The following is a 21,702-nucleotide window of genomic DNA, read 5'->3' on the forward strand; positions in this document are numbered from 1 at the left end:
CAGGGTATAAATCTGCAGTGCACCAGCCTGCCACATAGTAACTCACCACGTGGACATGGCTACAGTGCAGTGAAAATCTTCAAGTAGCAGTACGCTAAGCTGCACTGCAGGACTTTCATGTGCTGTAGCCATATCCATGTGGCAGGTTACTGCATGGCAAGCTTGTGCGCTGTAGATTCACAACCTGGCTTGCTGCGCAGTAATGTCCTGTGTAGACAAGCCCTTATAGTCCAACCAGTGCACACCATGCAATGTAACATGGAATCTATATGTTAGTCACTACTGTATCAGGATGTGGAATAAATCGAGAATCTTCCACCACAAAACACCAACCAACGTTATTGAAAACCACAGTATCAGATAAGTGTGCAAGCAATGTCTGGTGCATGCACAAATATGAGCAAGCATATTAAATCCAAACAAAATGGATTGGTTGGTTTCAAGTTCTAGAAGTATGCCATATGCCACGAAGGGGTATAACACTCCCCTTGCAGGTGAGGTAACTTACTAGTTATGACTGAGCCCTACATTTTGTATAAAATACGGTATGTACAGACTGCAGCAGACTGCAGTTTTGCAGGTACCTAATAGAACAGATGGGATCTCTTTTAAGATTCTGCCATTGGCTCACCAGTACCTTCAGTATAAACGTCAGAATTTTATTATTTACTTTTAAGGCACTTAAAGGTCTTAAATCTGAAGACACTTAATGGGCTTCCCTCTGTATTCCCTGGAACTTCTGATACCCCATGGAATATACTCTTCACCACGTCCGAGCAGAGCTCAGGTTGAGTAGGGGAGTGGGAGAGTGCAGCGGGCCAGTTGCAGCTCCCTGATTCTCAGCCACCTGGCTTCAGTGCAAGATAGTGCTGTTCAGAAGCTTATGCCACTGGTCCTTCTGCTAGTAGAGGGCCAGGCATAGCAGGACTCCACTCTGCCATGCCTCCTCTCACCCCATTGCTGCCTTGACAAATCCTTTCCTGAGGGTTTGAAATGGGGGGTGTTCTCCTGAGGTCGACAAGGGTGTTACTTTACCCTTTGCCAGTCCCTGGGTGGGGTAGATTCACCCTGTCACAATGACAGTATGTCAGCGTATTTTGTTGTATGTAGTGGTCTCATCCAAACCCATTTTGCTATAACTGCAAACTTTATAAACAACATAGTTGTTCAACCTCATATCATGTTGCTCTTGAATTTCACCCGAAGCAAAGACAAAATGACCAATCCACAGGCTTTGAGAATTGTAGGCCACCTGCCTGATGATGTGGGCTCAACTAGCTACAGAAGTTGTGTACACCAAAAGCCACTGCTTGGTTTGAAAGTGCTGTTCTCCGAATGTTTTCTTCTCCCAGCAGTGCGCAAGGGGTACAGGATCCAGGCCGACAAGGAGAGGGACTCCATGAAGGTGTTGTACTACGTCGAGAAAGAACTGGCACAGTTTGACCCAGCCAGGAGGATGCGAGAGCGATGTGAGAAACAGGCATTGTATGACCCTTCCCAGAGGGGCCTGGACTAGATGACTTCTCGAGGTCTATTCCAGTCCTATGATTCTATGATTAATAGTCTGGAAATTCATAGTGAAGGTTCCACAAACAAATTGAACTTAGACCCCATGGCCTAGCTTTTCAAGAATGTATGATGCCTAGAGTTAGGCTCAGAACATAAACAGGCACCAAAATCTGTGGCATGATTTTCAAAGGTGTGGCTAATCTAGCAGCTCTCACTTAAGTCAGTAGGAGCCGTTCGATGTTCAACACTTTTAAAAATCAGCCCTGTTTATGTAAAAACATAAATAAGGAGTTAGGACCCTAACTTTTGACACCCATGTTTGAAAATCTAGGCCCACATTCCTGCCTTCTCTGTCATATAGCTATGATATAACTGTGGGTGTATGAGACAGTGTGGTGTCTGTATAGTTTTAGGAGGAAATGTGGGTCTGTAATAAGTCTCTTAAGGTATATGTTATGTTATTGGTACAACAGCCCCAATATGCTTTGGGGGATGGAGAGGTAGTTGTATTGGCCACCTCAGTGAAATGGTGGATCTGAAACAGTACGGTTGTTTCGTGCATTTACCAGGAGAAGAGATGTCAGGGATTCTAGCTGTCAATGTGTGGGCAGTTACAGTGGAGGAAGGTTTGTGACACTGGGCAATATGGGATGGGTCAGAGGCACTTTGTAGATTGGTATTTACAGTCTAGGGGGTGCGGGATAGAGTTCACACAGGCAGTGTGGAAGAGGTATCATGGCATGGCAGTACACTGACTGGGGGTCAAGGGGCTGGTTGACATATATAGAGGATATCAGTCTGTGGGGCTGGCAAACATCAAGGCAGAGTTCCTCTGAGTGGCCTCCACTGACTTCTAGGAGACCTTCTCGAAGTGGTGAGGGCTGTGCAGGGTTCTCTTCTCCATGGGCCCATGCGGATTCCTCATTTTGACCCTAAAACCTGCACACCCATCCCTGTTTTTTCATTCCTTGTACCCCATAATCTGTGGGTTCTCTGGCCCCTCCCTCATCTGAAGGGCCAGGCCTTTCATTGTTTTGCTGGGCTCTACCCACCAAGCCAGGGTTCACATCACTGATGCCTTCTGCCAGCACACTTCAAAGTAGACGAACAGACCTAAAAACGTTGCTGGTGAAGAAGACAAGAGAGATCAAATGCCTGAGGTAGCCTAGTAACTGACTCATCCAACCCAATGATATGAGGAGTCTTGACATTCATATGTGGTGGATACAGGTCATTTTCCAAAAAAACTTGTGCCCATTATCATTAGCCTGTGCATCCAATAGGTCCGAGTAGGTGTCTGTATAAAGATGGCTTTAGATCCTGGCAGTCACAGATGTACGAGCTCCCTCAATCAATGATGATAAAGGTTTAGGGAATGGCATTAATCACAGCTCTGTACTGATTAGGAGAAACTAACAAATTACATGTAGTTCTAAAACAGTCATCATGGAACGCATTGCCATTTACACCCACCAGATCTACTATAAAAAGACTCTCCAGATTACAGCGTCTGGAATCCAGATGTCATTGTGCTTGACGGGGTAGTGATTGACAGCGATTCAGCAGACGAGAGATGGCAGGGAGCGTGCAGATCATTTTTTGAGGGGGTTGATCTTGTTTTAGCTTGGCTAGTCTGGCCAAACCCACGGCCAGCCAGTCTGACACCAGAGGAGGTACGTGTGTGCCTATGTGTTATGCCACACTTATACAAAACAGAACACCCATATAAGGCTGAAATTGGACAGGGTTGCACACCAGAGGCATTCTCCAAATCTGTTGAGAGTTGAGATCTAAAATTCACCCTCCTGGGGTAAGAAGGGCCCAAGGCCAGCATTCTGAGAAGGGGTTTGGATTCTGTTTCTGATTATTTTTAATAGAGGGGGACTTGGCTTCTGTCTGAATGTATCAGAACTAGTCCCACCATGGTCTCACTGTCCCTTCTCACACACACACACACATCTCCTCTGCAGTATCTGTTTCTCTCCCCTGTGTCCTGGCAGATAACAACACCATCTCTGAACTCAGCTCCCTGCACGAGGACTCGAACTTCCGTCAGCCTTACCGGCAGGTGCGAAGGAAACCCCTCCCTCCTGCGGGGGACCTGGATGGTGATGCGGAGTACTGGGCAGGGGTGATCAGCGGAGGTGGTGCATCAAGGACACAGGCAGTTTCTGATTACAGGGAGGAGAGGGACAACTTTAAGCACAGGTGAGCGCAGTGCTCAGGAGACAGCTGTACCTGGCCAGGGAATGGTGAAGGAAGAAAGGTCTTATACATCACAGCTGTCCTCACTTTCCTGCTGATCTGTTCCCAGCTGGCAGAGCAGAGGGGATGCAGAATGGGGGAAGATGGAAATGGGGCCTGTCTTGGACAAAAATAGAATTGATCTGATTCCCACAGCTCTCCTTAGCCCATCCACTCAGGCAAAGCCAGAGCCTCTCCTATTCCATGTCTGATAATGTGAAATATTTGATAGTCATTTATAAGGCCAAGAAACCCACACCCCTCCCCTGTGTTCAGTGGGACTCCTGGGAATGGCACCCCAGTCTCTCTGATGCATTAAGAGATACAGTGCACTCTAGCAGGAACCACACCCCAGTCTCTCTGTGCCATGCAGTCTGCAGTGCTGGCCCAAGGGAATGGCACTCCACTCCTTAAAGCACACTAATCCACACATTCATCGCCTGGGAATCTCACCCTAGTGTCTCTGGTGGAGCAGCCTGTAGGAAGTCCAGCTCAGTCCCTTAAAGTGTTCCCTTCCCCAGATGGTCTGTTGGTACAATGTACATTGTTCACTCAAAGCTTGCTGGTGACTGCACTATTGCAGGCTGATTCTTAGTTTCCCCATCAGGGCATATGTGTGCCAACAGGCTTCAGTGCTAGGGAGTAGCTCTTGCTTCCTCCTCCCAGCTCCAATGGGGGGCACACACTGCATCTCACAATTCTGCCCTCCTCTCTCCTGCAGCCAGCAGAGATCGAAGTCGGAAATGCTGTCAAGGAAGAACTTCTCTGTGGGTGTGCCGGCCGTCTCCATGGACGAGCTGGCGGCCTTCGCAGAGTCCTACAGCCAGCGCACCCGCCGGACAGATGTTGGCCAGGAGCCCAGGCGTTTTGAGAGGTCGGAGTCACGAGGGGGACGCGGCGGGGTGGCACAGCACCAGGACAGTTCCTCGGAGGAGTACTATGGCAAGCGCAGGGGAAACCGCGAGCCGCTGACAGACTCGGATCGGGGCTGGTCATACAGCCCACCCAGGAGACGGGCCCATGATGAGAAGCACCTGCCCAGGCTGGTGAGCCGGACGCCTGGAGGGAGTCAGAAGTATGACCACTCCTACCTCAGCAGCGTTCTAGAGAGGAAGTCCCGGAGCTATGAGGAGAGTGGCGAACGGAGTGAGACACCCTCGAAGCTGAGCTCGCAGCCCAGCCAGCGAGGGGGAACGTATTACGCCTGGTCACCGCCGTCCACCTACAAAGCAGGGCAGCAGCAGCAGCAGCAGCCGCCGCCAAAGCAAGAGGAAGGAGAAGACACCCTGCCTCCATACAGTGAGAGGGAGCTGAGCCGGGGCCCTTCGTACAGGACCAGGGAGCAGGCTTACCTCAACGCCTCGGACAAGAAGAGGAAAAAGGAGCCCAAGAAAACAGTGAGGCCGTGTCTGGCGCTCCTGATCCAAATGGGATGAGCGGGGAACACCAGGCAGGGGATGCTATCTAGGGTCTGGGGGATCACCAGACAAGAGATGGAGTTTAGGGTCTTGGTGGAGGAATCCCAGGCAAGGGATAGAGTGTGAGGGACCTTGCCAGAGATGGTACATGTAGATTTAGGAGATCCTGAGGGTGAGGCAGCTATGGGGAATTTTAGGGGATCATGATGGGGAGAGGCAGGGGTTGTGATCTTTGCATTTAGCCAATCATCCTGGAGTGGGTGGGGCAGGAAGGGGAGGTTATCTGGGATAGAGCAGTCAGGGTGGAGTGACTGGGGAGGGGAGGTTATATTTGGGCCTAGGCGGATCAGATGGAGTAGGTGAAGAGGGAAGGTTAGGGGCATAGGAGGATCAGGATGGAGCGATGGGGAGGGGAGGTTATCAGGGTTAGGGGAAACATGGTAGGGATGAGACATTATCTGGGGCTTAGAGGAATTGCGGGCCATATCCATGGCAACCATGCTAGATGAGGGGTGGGGTATCCATTTTGTGGGCTGGGATGTATGTAGTGGCGAATGCTTGTGTAACAGCTCTCAGAGGAATGGTTTTGGAAAGGTGTGTCTGTGTGGAGATGAACTGCTCTGTGTCTGTGTGTGCATGCATGTGCCAAATGCGCTGCTCCTCAGACTGGTTAGTGGGGAGGAGCAAATTCCTGCTCCAGTTTGGTTTGTGGGGGTCACTGAATCGGTTCAAAGGCCTTGGTAGGTCAGGGTGTTGAATGTCCCTTCATGTCCCCTTAGTGGGATACATCCCTCAACTTGGGTAGTGTGATCAATAACCTCTGAGCTTAGTTAGTGTGTGTGAGAGAACGGGGGGCCCTGCAGCTTAGTGTGGAGGTGGAGGCTGCCCCCTTGGCAGCAGGTGCATTCAGCACACTCTGGTGAAGCTAATGCCATTCATTCTGTTGTGCAGGCCCAGCGCCCCGGCCCCCGCCCAAGCTGCCTCTTTCTCCTGGTTCCACATGTGATTTTATGTTTACATTTCTTCTTCTCTCTCCCTCAGAATGATTTCCCAACCAGGATGTCCCTTGTGGTTTGATGTTGTCACAGAAGAGTCGTGTTGATGGGCTGGGTACCATGAGGTGGCCGTGAGGCTGAGATACAGAGCCCTGAGCAAACAAGTCCCAATGAACCTTTGCAGCCACCAGCCATGGACATTCTCTTTCAACTGTCTGTTTCACCATGGGAGTGAAGGCCATGTGTAGAGGCAGACTCCAACGAATAGCTCACATCCCACTTGCTGTGGGAGAGTCCTCCAGGAAAATCTATGATAGGGCTCTCTTTGGAACTCTGTTCCACATTGCAAGGCAGCTGTCACCATATTCTGTGTCCCAAGGGTCCCAAACTGTAAGAGAGGCTGGCTTCTTGCCTCTCACCCCAGAATGCCTCATCCCACATTAGGATAGACCTTTCTCCATACTGCTTGCTCTCACTGTTTCCCATGGCCTAGACTTGGAAGGAAGTTGTCTTCACGCCTCTTGCACTCAGCGCCTTAGGAGCTGGGGACTGCCTCTCACACTCATCACACCAAGGAGTCTCCATGTCCCATCTTTTCCATGCTGGGAGGAGGCCTCATTCTAAGAACTGCAGGTTTCCTCAAGATGGCAAGGCCCCATCCCCTGAAAGTTCTGAAAGAAAATCTCTAACAAAAAACCGCTGAGCGTGTCACTATGCTAAGGGCTGAGCAGGGAGAGAAACAAGCATGGGTTGGTCTGTTTGATATTTTTAGTCCTGTTCATTCAGTGATGGGAACTGCGAGTGAGATTTTATGTACTGTTTTAAAAGTGGATCTAAGTAGATTTTATTGTAATGAGAACATAACATGGTTCTTCTCACTGTTGTTTGTCTCGATATGTGTGCATTTCCTTGAGGCTGAGATATGACCATATAAAGCTTCAGATGGGTAATCTGTTTGATCATATGACAAACACAGCTCGACCTTGTCACTGTTCTGCTTGTGGTGTCATCACACTGCTCTGAACAGTGGGCTTTTTGTTCTAAAGAAACAAGAAGGAGAAAATCTTGGTGTGAGAGAGAAGCCATGGCTCTTCCTTCTGCAAGGATCAGCATTATCCCTTTCTGGTTACCAATCCAGGACATCCGATAGAGAAACAACAACAAAAATAATATCTTGGCTGAAACACACACTTAAAAATCACCTCATTCCAGTTACTTCCAGGTCGCCCACTTCCATCTTGACGTGATTTTAGTGGCTGATGTCTCAGGAACAGCTGAATTTAGAAATGCGTGCTTCACACCATCTGGAAGCATGACATTTCTGCTTTCAAAGAGTATAATATAGTCATTTCTCACTCTAATTTAATTTTTAGCTGCTAAAATCATGTTGGAATTCATGTGGAGGGGGAAAAAAGTAAGATGGTGATCAGAACATGGTTTTAACTTCCACCTGCCAGGGCTAGAAATTAATGGGCACCTTATATCAGTGGGATAGCCAGCATTCCCCTGTGACATACAGCCTTTCTTTCCATTCCAAAAATTAGTAAAGTATCTGGTCTTAAATCTGTTGCTAAGTGCTCTAACAATGCTATTTTGGGCACTAGTGCAGGATTGGACCTTGCAGCAGTATGATTCTCTGTCCCTATTTATTAACATAGCTGCAGTGCTCCATGACTGTTACAAACTTCTCTTTGGATTTGCATTGAACTTGGCACTTTCCTTGCCATATACTGGGAATTACTCAGTACCCTATTTTTGCTTCAGAATGGTGGGGGACAATCCCCAAGAATCTGATGTCACTTGAAGTCATAGTGGGAGATGGGGATTATGGACCATGTGTTAGAGCAGTGGTTCACAACCAGGAGTCTGGGGCCCTCTGGGGGGCCACAAGCAGGTTTCAGGGGGGCCACCAAAGTAAACCAGAGAGGAGGGCCGGCATTAGACTAACTGGGGCCCGGGGCTGAAGCCCGAGCTCTACCACCCTGGGCTGAAGCCGAAGCCCGAGTAACTTAGCTTCGCGAGGCCCCCTGTGGCATGGAGCCCCAGGCAGTTGCCCTGCTTGCTACCCCCTAATGCTGGCCCTGGCTTTTAATCTACTGGATATGCAGAAAAAGTTGTGGCACAGGCAGGGCTGTGGAGTTTTTAGGGCATGTTGGGGGGGCTCAGAAAGAAAAAGGTTGAGAATCCTTGTGTTAGAGGAAGGATCCATTCCCATTCTCCGTCACCACTCTAGTGAGTGTATCTTTGTAAATCCGAGAGAGAGAGAGAGAGAGATCACCTTGTGAGCACACACCATCCTTCTGGGTTTGTTCTGTGTTATTGTTAGACAGACAGAAAAAATTTATACTCTGCTCCTCATTAGTGTGTGATCCTGGAAAGTCCCAGCACCAGAGCCTCCCAAAGAAGAGCTAAGGAGGTTGAAGGAACTCATCCCATTGTGTCCTTTCTACGTGGCATCCAACAACCCCAGACACCATTATATGTGGAGATCTGAAAGAGCTCTGTCAGCCAGTACCATAGCATGAGGGAGGAAAGAGAGGGATTTAAAGTTGTCTTGGAAATCTGTATTTCCCAAAGCATTCTGGAAATTGTAATAGAGTTGTGCCTCCTCCTTAAATCAGTCACTGGTTCATTTGATCAAACCCTCAGGAATCTAACCTATATATTAAAAATAACACACCTCTCACCATGTATTTGGTTCCCTTTTACTCATCTGAGGCTGATGCTTTAGGACATTTGAATACTGGCTGTATAAGGTTTCCATTTAGTCAATGAGGATGAAATCACAGTTGTGAATGGGATAAATGCAGATTTGTAGACCATTTCTTAGATTTAGGACAGGGGTCGGCAACCTTTCAGAAGTGGTGTGCCGAGTCTTCATCTATTCACTCTAATTTAAGGTTTCGTGTGCCGGTAATACATTTAAACATTTTTAGAAGGTCTCTTTCTATAAGTCTATAATATATAACTAAACTATTGTTGTATGTAAAGTCAATAAGGTTTTTAAAATGTTTAAGAAGCTTCATTTTAAATTAAATTAAAATGCAGAGTTGGTGGCCAGGACCCGGTGGCCAGGATACGGGCAGTGTGAGTGCCACTGAAAATCAGCTTGCGTGCCGCCTTCGGCACGTGTGCCATAGGTTGCCTACCCCTGATTTAGGATATCCTGGTAACATACTTATATCCTCTCTGTCTGACTCTCCACATGTCTTACATTACACTCAAACTTTAATGACTGGGAAAGAGTTGAAAGTAAAAAAAAAAAAAAGTGTTGATGTTTCTGATCAGGATAATTATACCTGGAAATGCACCAGGACTAGAGTCCAGGCACATTTTTTTCCTGGGTGACACACATAACATTCCAGTCTCAAAAAAGGACCACGCTCCCCAAAGCCACATTAGGACACTGCACAGTCCATGCTGTTCCACTCTTAATCTATAATCACACACACACACCCCCGCCTGGCTGTTTAATATTTTCTGTATGCAAATGAAGTTCTATACACTTGGTGACTGAGACAAGCTGTAGACTGGATTATTTCTCCAGTAGGGAGGGGGATCTCTGCACCAGCTCCAAATAGAACAGTTCATAGGATGGATGGGGGAAAGGGAACTGTGGTTTCTATAGCTACAAGGATCCATTGTCCCATAAACTCTGAAAAGCAGCATCAGCAGTGCTATTCTAGCCCATGGGCTGATACAGTGCTGGGAAGATTCACTTGTCATTGTTTCAGATGAGGAAAAATGGCAAGTGTTTATCCACTTAATCTGTCAGAACATCTGTAGAGTGACCAGCACTGTAAAATAAACCAACCTAAGTATTCCACTTAATCTGGGAGTGACAAGGATCTAAAATTCTAAATTCTCTATTGATCAATTTTATAGCTAGCATAAAATTAAGATCCTTTCCCTGCAGGATGTCGATATCTGAGTCACATCAAGGACACGGATATTTTATAATCACAACATGAAATGTACCCCCTCTTCCTTTCTAGATTATTTGGGAGCAGGCAACAGTCACCTGTGTGCCCAGGTGCCTGATGATGTCAACAGTAAAGGAGATCTTGAGTATCCCAGTGGTGATATTGGACAGATGGGAATCCTCTATCCACCCCTCTGCTGCAGTCGTTTTACTTGTAAAGGAAATTAATCTTGGAGATGCCTCCACCTGGCTGGGGCCCTGTACACACTCAAAGGTGTGCCTTGGGAGCTTCCAGGAGTAACCCTGAGCTAATCTATGCAAAAAGTCTAACTCAAAAGTACCAATTTTAAATAATATACACCCAATATGCACTTAGATTAGAGTTAACAAACCTTTACTCAACAATTTAGAAACACATGATGTAACACACTGAGAATGAAAATGCCACAACCACTTTAAATCAGCAGGGGGCACTTCAATAAATCAGTTAACTGCAGTTTACAGCAGTAAATGAAACTTCGCCAATTTACATTTACACTGCTACCATTTCCCCACCCCCTGAGTGTGCACTCCTCTGAATTTCAGAGTTCTAGATGCTTGCGTGGGCGTGCTTGCTGTTGAAGCTGAGGACAGCACTCTGTTGGTCCAGTAAACCAGTCCAGCTACGGCAACATGGGGAGAGCAATTCTAACTTGGGATCATTTCAAGCTGCACAACCCCTCTGAACATCGGAGTTGTTATAGCCAGAGGTCAGTAACCCCAGATCCTGGTTAGACAATACGACCACTTCATATCTTCTCAGACTCAGGGAAACCCCTTAAGGTCTCTTTGCTATCCCCCTTCCCCTGCAAGCACTTTCCCAAACAACAAAGGTGGTGGTTACTCATACTGCCTTCACTCAAGGCCAACCTCAGTCAGTTCTGGGCACTGGACTGTTGCTGTGAAGCCCAGCAGTTGCCTCTGTGAGCCTCCCTGCTTGATCAAAGAGCCAGCAGCTCCTGGTTTGGACAGAGCTCCACAAAGCAATCTCAGCTCCCCTGACCAGCAGCCCAGCTCCTCACCAAAATAGAGCCCAGGGCATGCTCCCTCTGCATCCCCTGGAAATGGAAGTCTCTCTCTTTTTTCCCAATGGAAGTTGTAGTCTCCAAGGCTGGCTTGCACCACTCAGGGCCTTCCTGACTGGAACACTCCCAATTAAGCTCAGAGGCCCCTCTAAGAAGCATCACTATGTTGACTAGCTAAGATAAGAGTCACAATAAAAGAATACTTTAAAAATGTTTAAACTTTTAGAGCAGCAGCTGGATCAACTGTAGGCAGTCAATCCACTCGTTCTGACAGAGATGTGGTCTGGGCTGCTGAGGGAGATTGACGGAATGGAATGAGAAAATATACTTTAGCTAGCAATGAAAATGACTTTTCAGTGATCATCAGCATTTCTCTGCAATACTTTGTAAACCTGTCCAGGGATGATTTATGAGTAACCTCCCAGACAACTGAAATTGAAAATTAACAGATCAAGCATTTGAATATCTACAAACTTTGGGAAACAGTTGCGAGTGTCTCCTGAAAGATGGGGGAGGGATAGCTCAGTGGTTTGAGCGTTGGCCTGCTAAACCCAGGATTGTGAGTTCAATCCTTGAAGGGGCCATCTGGGGATTTAGTTGGGGATTGATCCTGCTTTGAGCAGGGGGTTGGACTAGATGATCTCCTGAGGTCCCTTCCAACCCTAATAATCTATGATTGTGGCAGGTCCTATGCTGACATTGTAACTGAGGGAGAGGGACTGGCACTTTAAAATAAACCTCCTGTCCCTTGATCATCTGTGTAGAGGCCAATCATGGCCCTTAGTGCAAGGGCCAGACAATCCAGTGCCACAGCTCCACTCCCCATTCTGTATCAGTCAGCAGAACCATGGCGCATCCTTTTAAAAGGTATCAGAGCTCTCACTCTGACCTGTGCTTTCCCAGTGACTCAAGGAATTCTGGCTGTGAATCAGCCAAATGCCTCTGGGGACACTTGCTGGCATGGGATATGTCCACAGCCCCCACTTAATGTTCACACGTAGCCCTGGTGGTGCTTTGTAGAGGCCTATTTTGTTTACATTTCACTTTCCTTTTCCAACAAATATATTGTAGATTTGAGAAAATCTTGATTCCCACCCCTAAAGCAATGAAGAAATAGAGACTGGATCCAACTTCTGCCCCATGCTGGACAAGGGCACCACCACAAGACCAACAGTCAGTTACATTTAAACTAGTGGAATTTCCCATTGCTTGAACTTGTAGGACAGGTAATAGCAACGTTGAGCTGAGTTGTTCCATTTTCAAAAGCTGCATCAGCTTTATGAGTTTCCCAGACACCACAATGGGCTGGGGTTCTTTCCTTAATGGAGGTGTATTAGAACTTAAGAACTAGCCCATTAATGCTTGTCCTGGACTACTTGAGTCAATGGAGAGGGTAGTGTGACCCTTCCTTTTATTATTTTCTACCCCTCTTCAAATATTTTCCCTAATAAGAGCCCAATCATGCTAGAGCTGAGCACTCTCAATTCCCACTGATTTCAATTGGTGTTGATGTCACTCAGTATTAGGCTGAAAGTATTTGGCACTTTGTCCCATCCATTTGGCCTTCCATGCTCAAAATTTCTACTTTTGTCAGTTGGAGTCTGGGGTACTCTCAGTAGCTCACAGGATCAAGCCCTTGATCAGTAGTAAGTCAAACCCAGCACCACAAGAAAATTTAACCCAGCCTGTTACTAAAAGAAATAGTAAAATTGGTTTCAAGATCTTTCTGGGGGAAGCTGGTGATATCAGCAGATTGCTAAGTCACAGATAGAATGATAGAGGGATGGCGGGAGCACAAAAAGTTTACAGTCACTGCAATGGGGATCGGGACTTAACTCATCCCTTCTGAGGGGACCTTTTTCAAGAACGTTGAGCAAAAGCCCTTTGGTCACTAAGGTTTAGGGGAGTTAGCTACAAACACACACATGCTTTCCCCACTGGGTATGTGACCAGACAATGAAAGTTTGTACGATATTTGATATCCTGCTGGAGAGTTTTGCTGGGTGAAGTTTCCCTGCAGCTGGAATTCTCCCTTTCTAGCTTGCTCCTGCAGTTCCAGCTGGTCCTAGACAAATTAATTTTTTATGTGTCAAACTCAGTGGTGATTATTTTTCTAGCACCCCTTTGAACTCTAAAACCTTTTTTCTCCAAGGAGACACAGCATAGTTTCTGGGCTATCAAAATCAAACCAACTGACAAGTGGTGACCATTGATATTTTAAAACAAAATATTATCAATTTTGTTATATTATTTTTAAATCTACCAATAAAGTGTATTTTCCCTACATATGTTACGCTGAAAATTCATGAAGGGGAAAATCAAACACATAGCATGAAGATTATCTTCCTGAGAAACAACCACCTGGATGAATATTCCTTTTTCTCCTGGGAATGCCTACAAGATTTCAAGAAATTCTGCTCTGTGCCCCTAAGAGGTGCAGCACAGAACTCATAGCTCAGGAGGACGTGGGGGGCTAAAGTGATTTTAAGCCACTTTTGAATCCTCCCAATTCTGGATTGTTCCACAGGGTCAGAGAGGCCCCTGGCATAATTTAGACAGCCGGGGGTCTGTGGAAATTACAGCAGCCACCCTTGTTGCTCCAGATTTGAGAGGTGTATGAACTCCAGAATTCAATTAAACTAATTGCAACCATATTATGTACATTCAGCCACCATGAATTAATAAAATAGAACACCACATAGTTAAGGGTTAATTTGAACAAGCAGGGCTTTGGGAGGCAAGGTCAAATGCTAGCTGCATGCCTGCTGTTTCTGCTAATCAGAATAGGAGGAGGGGAGAAGAGTCAACAAATTGAGACTGAAAGAAAATAGGTGGATTGAAACCTTGAGTTTTGGGTGCCTTTGATATAGAAGCTTATTTATGACTAAGATTGTTAGGAATGTTTGTTGCCAAGTAGTTTATTGAAGTTAGGAGAAGTGATGACCCGGTAGGGGTCACCATGAGCTATGTGTTTCATAAACGTTAGTTACAAAAGACTAGGTAATAGCGTGTACTTTGGAGGAGTTCTCTGAAGCTATCCTGAGAAACTTTTTCCTGACACCATACTCCCCGGCGGGGAAGCAACCGGCCATCATGAACCTGCTGTAAATTATTCAATATCATCTCAGATTCTAGGTAATTATATGGGATGTTTTAAACCTATTACTTATGTCTGTGTGTGCTTGAATCTAATAAATTGTAGTTTTAACTCACTTACTTGTGTTAATCTTTCATCACCGGGAATTGCTGCATTCCCATTGATTTATTCCTGACACCACCTGGAGTGAAACAGTTAAGTTACCACTGCTTTGGGTTCTGAAAACCCTGGGTAACAATCCCAGCAGGCTACAGCATGACCCAGAATCTCTGCAGTGCTGAATCCCCACTCCTGGTAGGCCAGGACATCTGAATGGGGCTTTGAAGGACAGACTTATGGCTGATTTCTGCAGTGGCTGGGCCAGGAGAATCTTCTCTCAGTTGGATATGCGGTTTTTAGGGCACCTTACCACTGTTCTGATTCTTTTACCTTGTAGTAAACAATAGAATGGGGGTGAAGATCTCAGCCCCTGAGCCCATAAGTCTCATGCACCACTTTCTCTCAAATGTTCCTCATTCTGGAGGACAGCTCAAAGTTCCCTACATTCCACACACATCTTATATTCTTTCCCCTTTATTATTTAAAATTACTGGCATCAGAAATAAAGGATCATGAAGTTGAGGTGATAGAAAATGTTGCTGACACTAAATGAATCAATCCCACATCCTTTCAAGTTTCCTGCATAAATAATTTTGTGTGACCCTCATTATAGGCCTTTGCTATGCTTAGTGGCCCATTTTGGGGCCTTGACAGGTTGAGAGGCATTCACCTACATCACTCCTCTACTGTTCTAGCTTTTTGTTCAAGCTCTTCTTTGGTTCCTGTCTTCTCTCTTCCCACTCCCCTCTTTTCTTTGCTATCCTTAGTTAAACCTTCAATCTTTCACATAAGGGAACACTGTCAGCTTAGATTTGGCCCCAAAACAGTTAAAAAACAACCAAAATAGGAAACTTTCCATTAATACTTTAAAAATCCATGCAGAACATAGTTTTGAAACATAAGCATTCCCCAGCACCATTTGCAACCCGTCTTGTTGCACTAAGAACCTTGAAGTGAAAATAACTAAACACAAAAAAGGAAATTCACTTCATAGATTTTCATCACCCAGGCAGAGATATATTAAAAAGAAACCCAATGACATATGCTATGGAAAGCAACTAGAGTCTAAGATGTTATTAGTAACAGAGAAGGTAATGGGTTTAAAAGGATGAACTTTAAATTAACAGGTTTCTTTTAAAAGTACAGTACTGGTCTACAAAAGCAACTCTGCAGGGGACTTCATGTTTATTGTCTCTCAACAATTTTAGGTCAAATCTGCCCACTTCATAAGTAAAAATTTGTTTCCCCCTATCTACCACATCTGCAACCTCTTCATGCATTCTGAAAGTCAACCATCACTCCCCTTCCCCATCATAAAGATCCTGCAGGCCAAATCAGGCCCTTAATAACAGTCAAGCTAGTGCATTATCTCCCATTTATACACTTAGTCACACCTGTGCAATCCAATCAGCTCCAAATTATCTCCTCCCTCACACCTGTATAGCCCAACGGGCTTCAAATTGGGCCCTCAGTTACACCTGTACAACTGCATTGTGCTTAGGAGGGACTCACACTTCAAACAAGCCACTATAGTGTAACAGTGAATGCAGAATATGGGCTGGGGCTTTAAAGGGACGTTAGGGTGAGATTCACAAATGGACAGTGCTGAGTGTCGTGATGCCTAACTTTTAGTTTCCTAGAAAATCACAGCAACAATGCTAGGATCTATAAAGCCTGAGTTAGGCACCTAGGTTCCCTGTGCAGTGAATGCAATCCACAAAGCCAGCCTGCTAGGAGGGGAGCCCCCTAAGCTAGCTAATGGAGATGCCAATGAGAGAGGTGTGTGCTAAGCCCCAACCCTTCTCCTGAAGATAGGCGCCTAAGTCCAGGCTGCAGTGTGGTGCTCATGTCTGCTAAAAACCCACCAACGGGGAGAAGATAGACATTTGGCCACCTAAGGTGTATGCAGGGCTTGAAACAAAATGGCTAGGGGTGGAAAGAAAGAAGGAGGAGGAGGAGCTCCCTTATAACCTTTAGCCTCACATACTCACGCACAATGTGGGAGAGACCCGGTTCAAGGCCCCCCTCCTCCTGATGGGGAGAAGGGATTTGAATAGGGATCAGCCACCTCTCAGCTCAGCACCCTAACCACTAGGATTATAGAGTTATTCTAACTTTTGGCTCAGTTAATATTTATGCATTCTCTTGCTTAATTAACAGGGAACAACCTCAATAAGAGAGGTTGAGGAAGCCCCCTTAGAATAGTCTACAGTCTAGTGATTGGGGCATTCACCTCAGGATTGACTGAGGCCTGTTCAAATCCCTTCTCCCCCTCAGGAAGAGGGAGGGACTTGAACCAGGCTCTTCCTCACCCTGGGTGAGGCCCTCCCCTGGCTGTTTTGTGTGGACTAGCCTGAAGGGGTCAATCCAGTAGGGCATACTTAGTGGCTGCCTACTGGATCTGCCCCCTTGTGACTTACACAGTTGAATGCCTATTTAACATCTTTCCCAGCTTGTTAATCGCTCTGGGGCTTAGGCGGGAGATGGCGTCTGGGTGCCTACCACAAGGCAGTAGTGCACATGCTGAGGCAGGAGATAGGTGCCTGGAGTGATGCTGCAGTGTACACCCCCAGAGGGAAAAAAATTAGGCACCAAGTGAGATTAGGCACCTACAGGCTTAGGCAGCAGCCAGGCTGCTGTTCTGTGGATCACAGTGATCCCTAAAAATAGGCCTTCGGTGCCTAAGTACTTTTGTGGATTGCAGCCTGCGTGCCCAACTGCCATTGATTCCCATAAGCCCCTTTGAAAATCCAGTCATGGTACATAATCCCCTTGTTGTTGTATTCACGGGTTATGCATTGCTCATGTACATGGCAATCTTTTTTTCTCCCAGTATGCCAGGAGCGAGTTGTTCTGTTTAACTGCACTCAGCTTTTGTTACTGCTCCTGTGCTCTTCTCTGCACACTGAGGTTATTTTCAAAAGAAAAAATAATAATAATGCCAAGGATAATGGGGAAAAATAACAGAACGTTTATTATTTTTTTAATACCTGGTGTTTTTTTCTCATACACCCTTCTCATCCAACGTTATCCATTTGTCAAAATTTTAAAGCAGGAAAAGCTAATGCCAATCTGCCCTGATTATCCTGTAGGTAAGTAATTTGTTCCCTTTCTCTCAAGAATCAAAGTAATTTTGCTTTAGTCTACCCATAGGGCATATGTGCTCATTTTTTGTAGGCCTGCAGACTTCTTTTGCACTGGTTTTATTGGTGCAAATTAGGGCTGTCGATTAATCGCAGTTAACTCATGCAATTAGTTAAAAAAATTAACTGCGATTAAAAAAAGTATGGCGGTTAATCACAGTTTTAATTGTACTGTTAAACAATAGAATACCAATTGAAATTATTCAATATTTTGGATGTTTTTCTACATTTTCAAATATATTGTATTCTGTGTTGTAATTGAAATCAAAGTGTATATTATTTTTTATTACAAATATTTGCACTGTAAAAATGATAAACAAAAGAAACAGTATTTTTCAATTCACCTCATACAAGTACTGTAGTGCAATCTCTTTGTCGTGAAAGTGCAACTCACAAATGTAGATTTTTTTTGTTACATAACTGCACTCAAAAAACAAAATGTAAAACTTAGAGCCTACAAGTCCACTCAGTCCTACTTCTTGTTCAGCCAATTGCTAAGACAAACAAGTTTGTTTACATTTACAGGAGATAATGCTGCCCTCTTCTTATTTACAATGTCACCAGAAAGTGAGAACAGGCATTTGCCTGGCACTTTAGTAGTTGGCGTTGCCAGGTATTTATGTGCCAGATATGCAAACATTCATATGCCCCTTCATGCTTTGGTCACCATTCCCAGAGGGCAGCATTATCTCCTGCAAAAAGTAACCAAAGTGGTTTGTCTGAGCGATTGGCTGAACAAGAAGTAGGACTGAGTGGACTTGCAGCTGTTAAAATTTTACATTATTTTTGAATGCATTTTTGTTGTTGTTTTTTACATAATTCTACATTTGTAAGTTCAACTTTCATGATAAAGAGATTGCACTACAGTTCTTGTATTCGGGGAATTGAAAAATACTATTTCTTTTGTTTTTTTGCAGTGCAAATACTTGTAATCAAAAATAAATAAAAAGTGAGCACCGTACACTTTGTATTCTGTGTTGTAACTGAAATCAATATATTGAAAATGTAGAAAACATCACAAAATATTGAAATAAATGGTATTCTATTATTGTTTAACAGTGCAATTAATCGCAATTAATTTTTTTAATCGTGATTAATTGCGATTACATTTTTTAATCGCTTGACAGCCCTGGTGTAAATGCTTTTATTTTGCTTGTTTGAGCCTCTTGCACCCTCCCTTCTCCTTAACAGTCTGGATTCATTTGTTCTTTCTCATAACCAATTGTATTAATCCCCCCCCGCCGCATGTTTTAAATTAATGGTCAGAAACCACAGAATGTTCGGAACTTGATTTGACAAGCAGCTACATGTGTGGATGCATATCCACTGAGAGGCAGCATTATCCACGGATTAGATCCGGAGTCAAGAGAACTGTGTTCAGTTCACAGTTTTGCCATACATTTGCTGTGGGACCTTGGACAAGTCACATCCTCTCTCTGGCCTGGGCTACACGGGGGAGTGGGGGTCAAACTAAGATACGCAACTTCAGCTACGCTATTCACGTAACTGAAGTCGAAGTATCTTAGTTCAACTTACCTGGCCGTCCTCACGGCGGCGAGTCAACCACCGCGACTCTCCCGCCGACTCCACTTACTCCTCCTGCCGAGGTGGAGTACAGGCGTTGATTCGGGGATCGATTTATCGCGTCTAGACGAGACACGATAAATCAATCCCTGATACATCGAATACTACCCGCCGATCCGGCGGGTAGTATAGACATACCCTCTGTTTTCCCAATGATAAAGTGGGGATAGTATATACTGATCTGTCCCACAGGGAAATTGTAAGGCTTAGATAATGTTTGTAAAGTGCTGATGGGCCCAAACCAAAACCTCAGATTTGTCTTTCTTGGACTTTGGGGAAAGTCAAATCTTGATCCAAACTTCATTTCTGTTCCCATTTTCCATCATGAGCTGAACCAAAAGCCAGCTCTAAACTTTAGAAAAGTTGTATCCAGATCCAGATTTTGTGGTTGGGGACCATCTGTATGCTTGAAGTCTATTGGATCTACAAACATAGGGTACGTCTATACCCAGCCGCTAGTTCGGCGGCTGGCAATCGAACTTCTGGGTTCGACTTATCGCGTCTTGTCTGGACGCGATAAGTCGAACCCGGAAGTGCTCGCTGTGACGGGTTGGATCACAGAAACCCCCTTGGGAGCTGCCACCCAATGTGCAAAGACTACCCCTGCTTCTGTTTTCCCTGCCAGCTCAGGACTCCAGCACCCTGTCTTGCTGAGCTAGACACTCCCGTCTGGCTCCAGACACAGACCCAGGGTCTGAATCACTTGTCCCAAAGCTGCAAGTTTACCTGAAAACAGCTCGCAGTAGCGTGCTTGTCTTTAGCACTCAGATGCCCAACTCCCAATGGGATCTAAACCCAGATAAATCCGTTTTGCCCTGCATAAAGCTTATGCAGGGCAAATTCATAAATTGTTCGCCCTCTATAACACTGATAGAGAGATATGCACAGTTGTTTGCTCCCTCAGGTATTAATACATACTCTGAGTAAATTACTAAATAAAAAGTGATTTTATTAAATACAGACAGTAGGATTTAAGTGGTTCAAAGTAGTAACAGACAGAACAAAGTAAGTCACCAAGCAAAATAAAATAAAATGCGCAAATCTATGCCTAATCAAACTAAATACAGATAATCTCACCCTCAGAGATGTTTCAGTAAGTTTTTCTCAGACTGGACACCTTCCAGGCCTGGGCACAATTCTTTCCCCTGGTACAGCTCTTGTTGCAGCTCAGGTGGTAGCTAGGGGATTCTTCATGATGGCTTCTCTCCCTCTCTGTTCTCTTCCCCCCTTTATATATCTTTTGCATAAGGCGGGAACTCTTTGTCTCTCTGGGTTTCCACCCCCCCTCACTGGAAAAGCACCAGGTTAAAGATGGATTCCAGTTCAGGTGACATGATCACATGTCACTGCAAGACTTCATTACTCACTTGCCAGCACACACATATACAGGAAGACTCACAGGTAAATACAGTCATCTGCAGACAATGGGAGTCATCAAGATTCCAAACCATCATTAATGGTCCACACTTTACACAATTACAATAGGCCCTCAGAGTTACATTTTATATTTCTAGTTTTAGATACAAGAGTGGTACATTTATACAAATCAGATGATCACACTCAGTAGATTATAAGCTTTGTAATGATACCTTACAAGAGACCTTTTGCATGAGGCATATCCCAGTTACTTAACATTCACTTATTACCGTATTTTCTCTAAAACTATCTCAGTTACATTATATTGACTTATTATCAAGTTTTTATAAAACCATATAGACTGCACAACGTCACACTCGCCGTCGACTGCGGTACTCCAGCTAGACGAGAGGAGTACCGCGGAGTCGACGGGGGAGCCTGCCTGCCGCGTGTGGACCGAGGTAAGATCGAACTAAGGTACTTCGAACTTCAGCTACGTTATTCACGTAGCTGAAGTTGCGTACCTTAGTTCGATTTGGGGGGTTAGTGTAGACCAAGCCATAGGGTGGAAATCTCATGAGAACAAGCTCACCCTTCTGAGCTATACTCTGCTTCCTATTGTTGGTCAGACCTTCTCCTGGAGATTTTCAGCACTCCTATTTCCATTCCCAGCCTAACCCAGCAAGCACAAAGGCAGCAGCAAAAAAATAAAAAAAATTAAAAAAAAAAAGCATGGATTTTTTAAACGTGAAAAAATGTTCGAGGTTTTTCATGATTTAGGCAAAGATTCTCCTTGATTTAAACAGGTTTGCCTGACTCTGCTTTATATGCTTCACACAAGGTGGCGTCACAGCATTTCCAGACGTGGTATAGGAGAAGAGATCATGAAATTTCTTTTCTCTCTGTGTGACCTTGAACATCCCATGTTTCTGTAATCTAGTATAGGGATGAAGCGCCATCTGGTGGCTCTCATAGACCTTTGCATTAACCTCTTCCTAGGTAATTTTACAACCAAGCACCACTTTAGCCCCTCAGTATCTTGGCTTGAAAACTGCCACATTTACTCTGAAGGCAAAGAAGAAAGTTTCTGCAGAGTCTGAACACAATTAATAGGTAATTAAAAATACTGTGATTTGAAATTTTGACTTTTGTCTGTTTCTTCGACTTCCATTATCTTGAAAAGAAAAATCCTCATGTTTTCAAAGTAGTACCACGTCTCATTGCCCATTAGACTGTTTGATGAAAAGTTTAAATGAACTGAGTATCTTTTG

At 45.0% G+C, this 21,702-nt stretch overlaps 1 protein-coding gene across 8 annotated transcripts in view; it reads left to right on the forward strand.

The window, feature by feature from the left end:
• ILDR2 (immunoglobulin like domain containing receptor 2) overlaps positions 1-7,049 on the forward strand; it is a 51,562-nt gene extending 44,513 nt beyond the window's left edge. For 3 of the 8 annotated variants that reach the window (XM_054046495.1, XM_054046532.1, XM_054046522.1), the window contains 4 exons: positions 1,353-1,469; positions 3,510-3,717; positions 4,475-5,203; positions 6,213-7,049. In XM_054046495.1, the coding sequence (XP_053902470.1) occupies positions 1,353-1,469; positions 3,510-3,717; positions 4,475-5,189 (1,040 nt within the window). In that variant the 3' untranslated portion in view covers positions 5,190-5,203; positions 6,213-7,049. The remainder of the gene's footprint in view (positions 1-1,352; positions 1,470-3,509; positions 3,718-4,474; positions 5,204-6,212) is intronic. The other 5 variants (XM_054046500.1, XM_054046541.1, XM_054046515.1 and 2 more) reach the window with 3 other exon arrangements.
• The last annotated feature ends 14,653 nt before the right edge of the window (positions 7,050-21,702 follow it).

Source organism: Malaclemys terrapin, chromosome 1, assembly GCF_027887155.1.
Source record: "Malaclemys terrapin pileata isolate rMalTer1 chromosome 1, rMalTer1.hap1, whole genome shotgun sequence".
NCBI lineage: Eukaryota > Metazoa > Chordata > Testudines > Emydidae > Malaclemys > Malaclemys terrapin.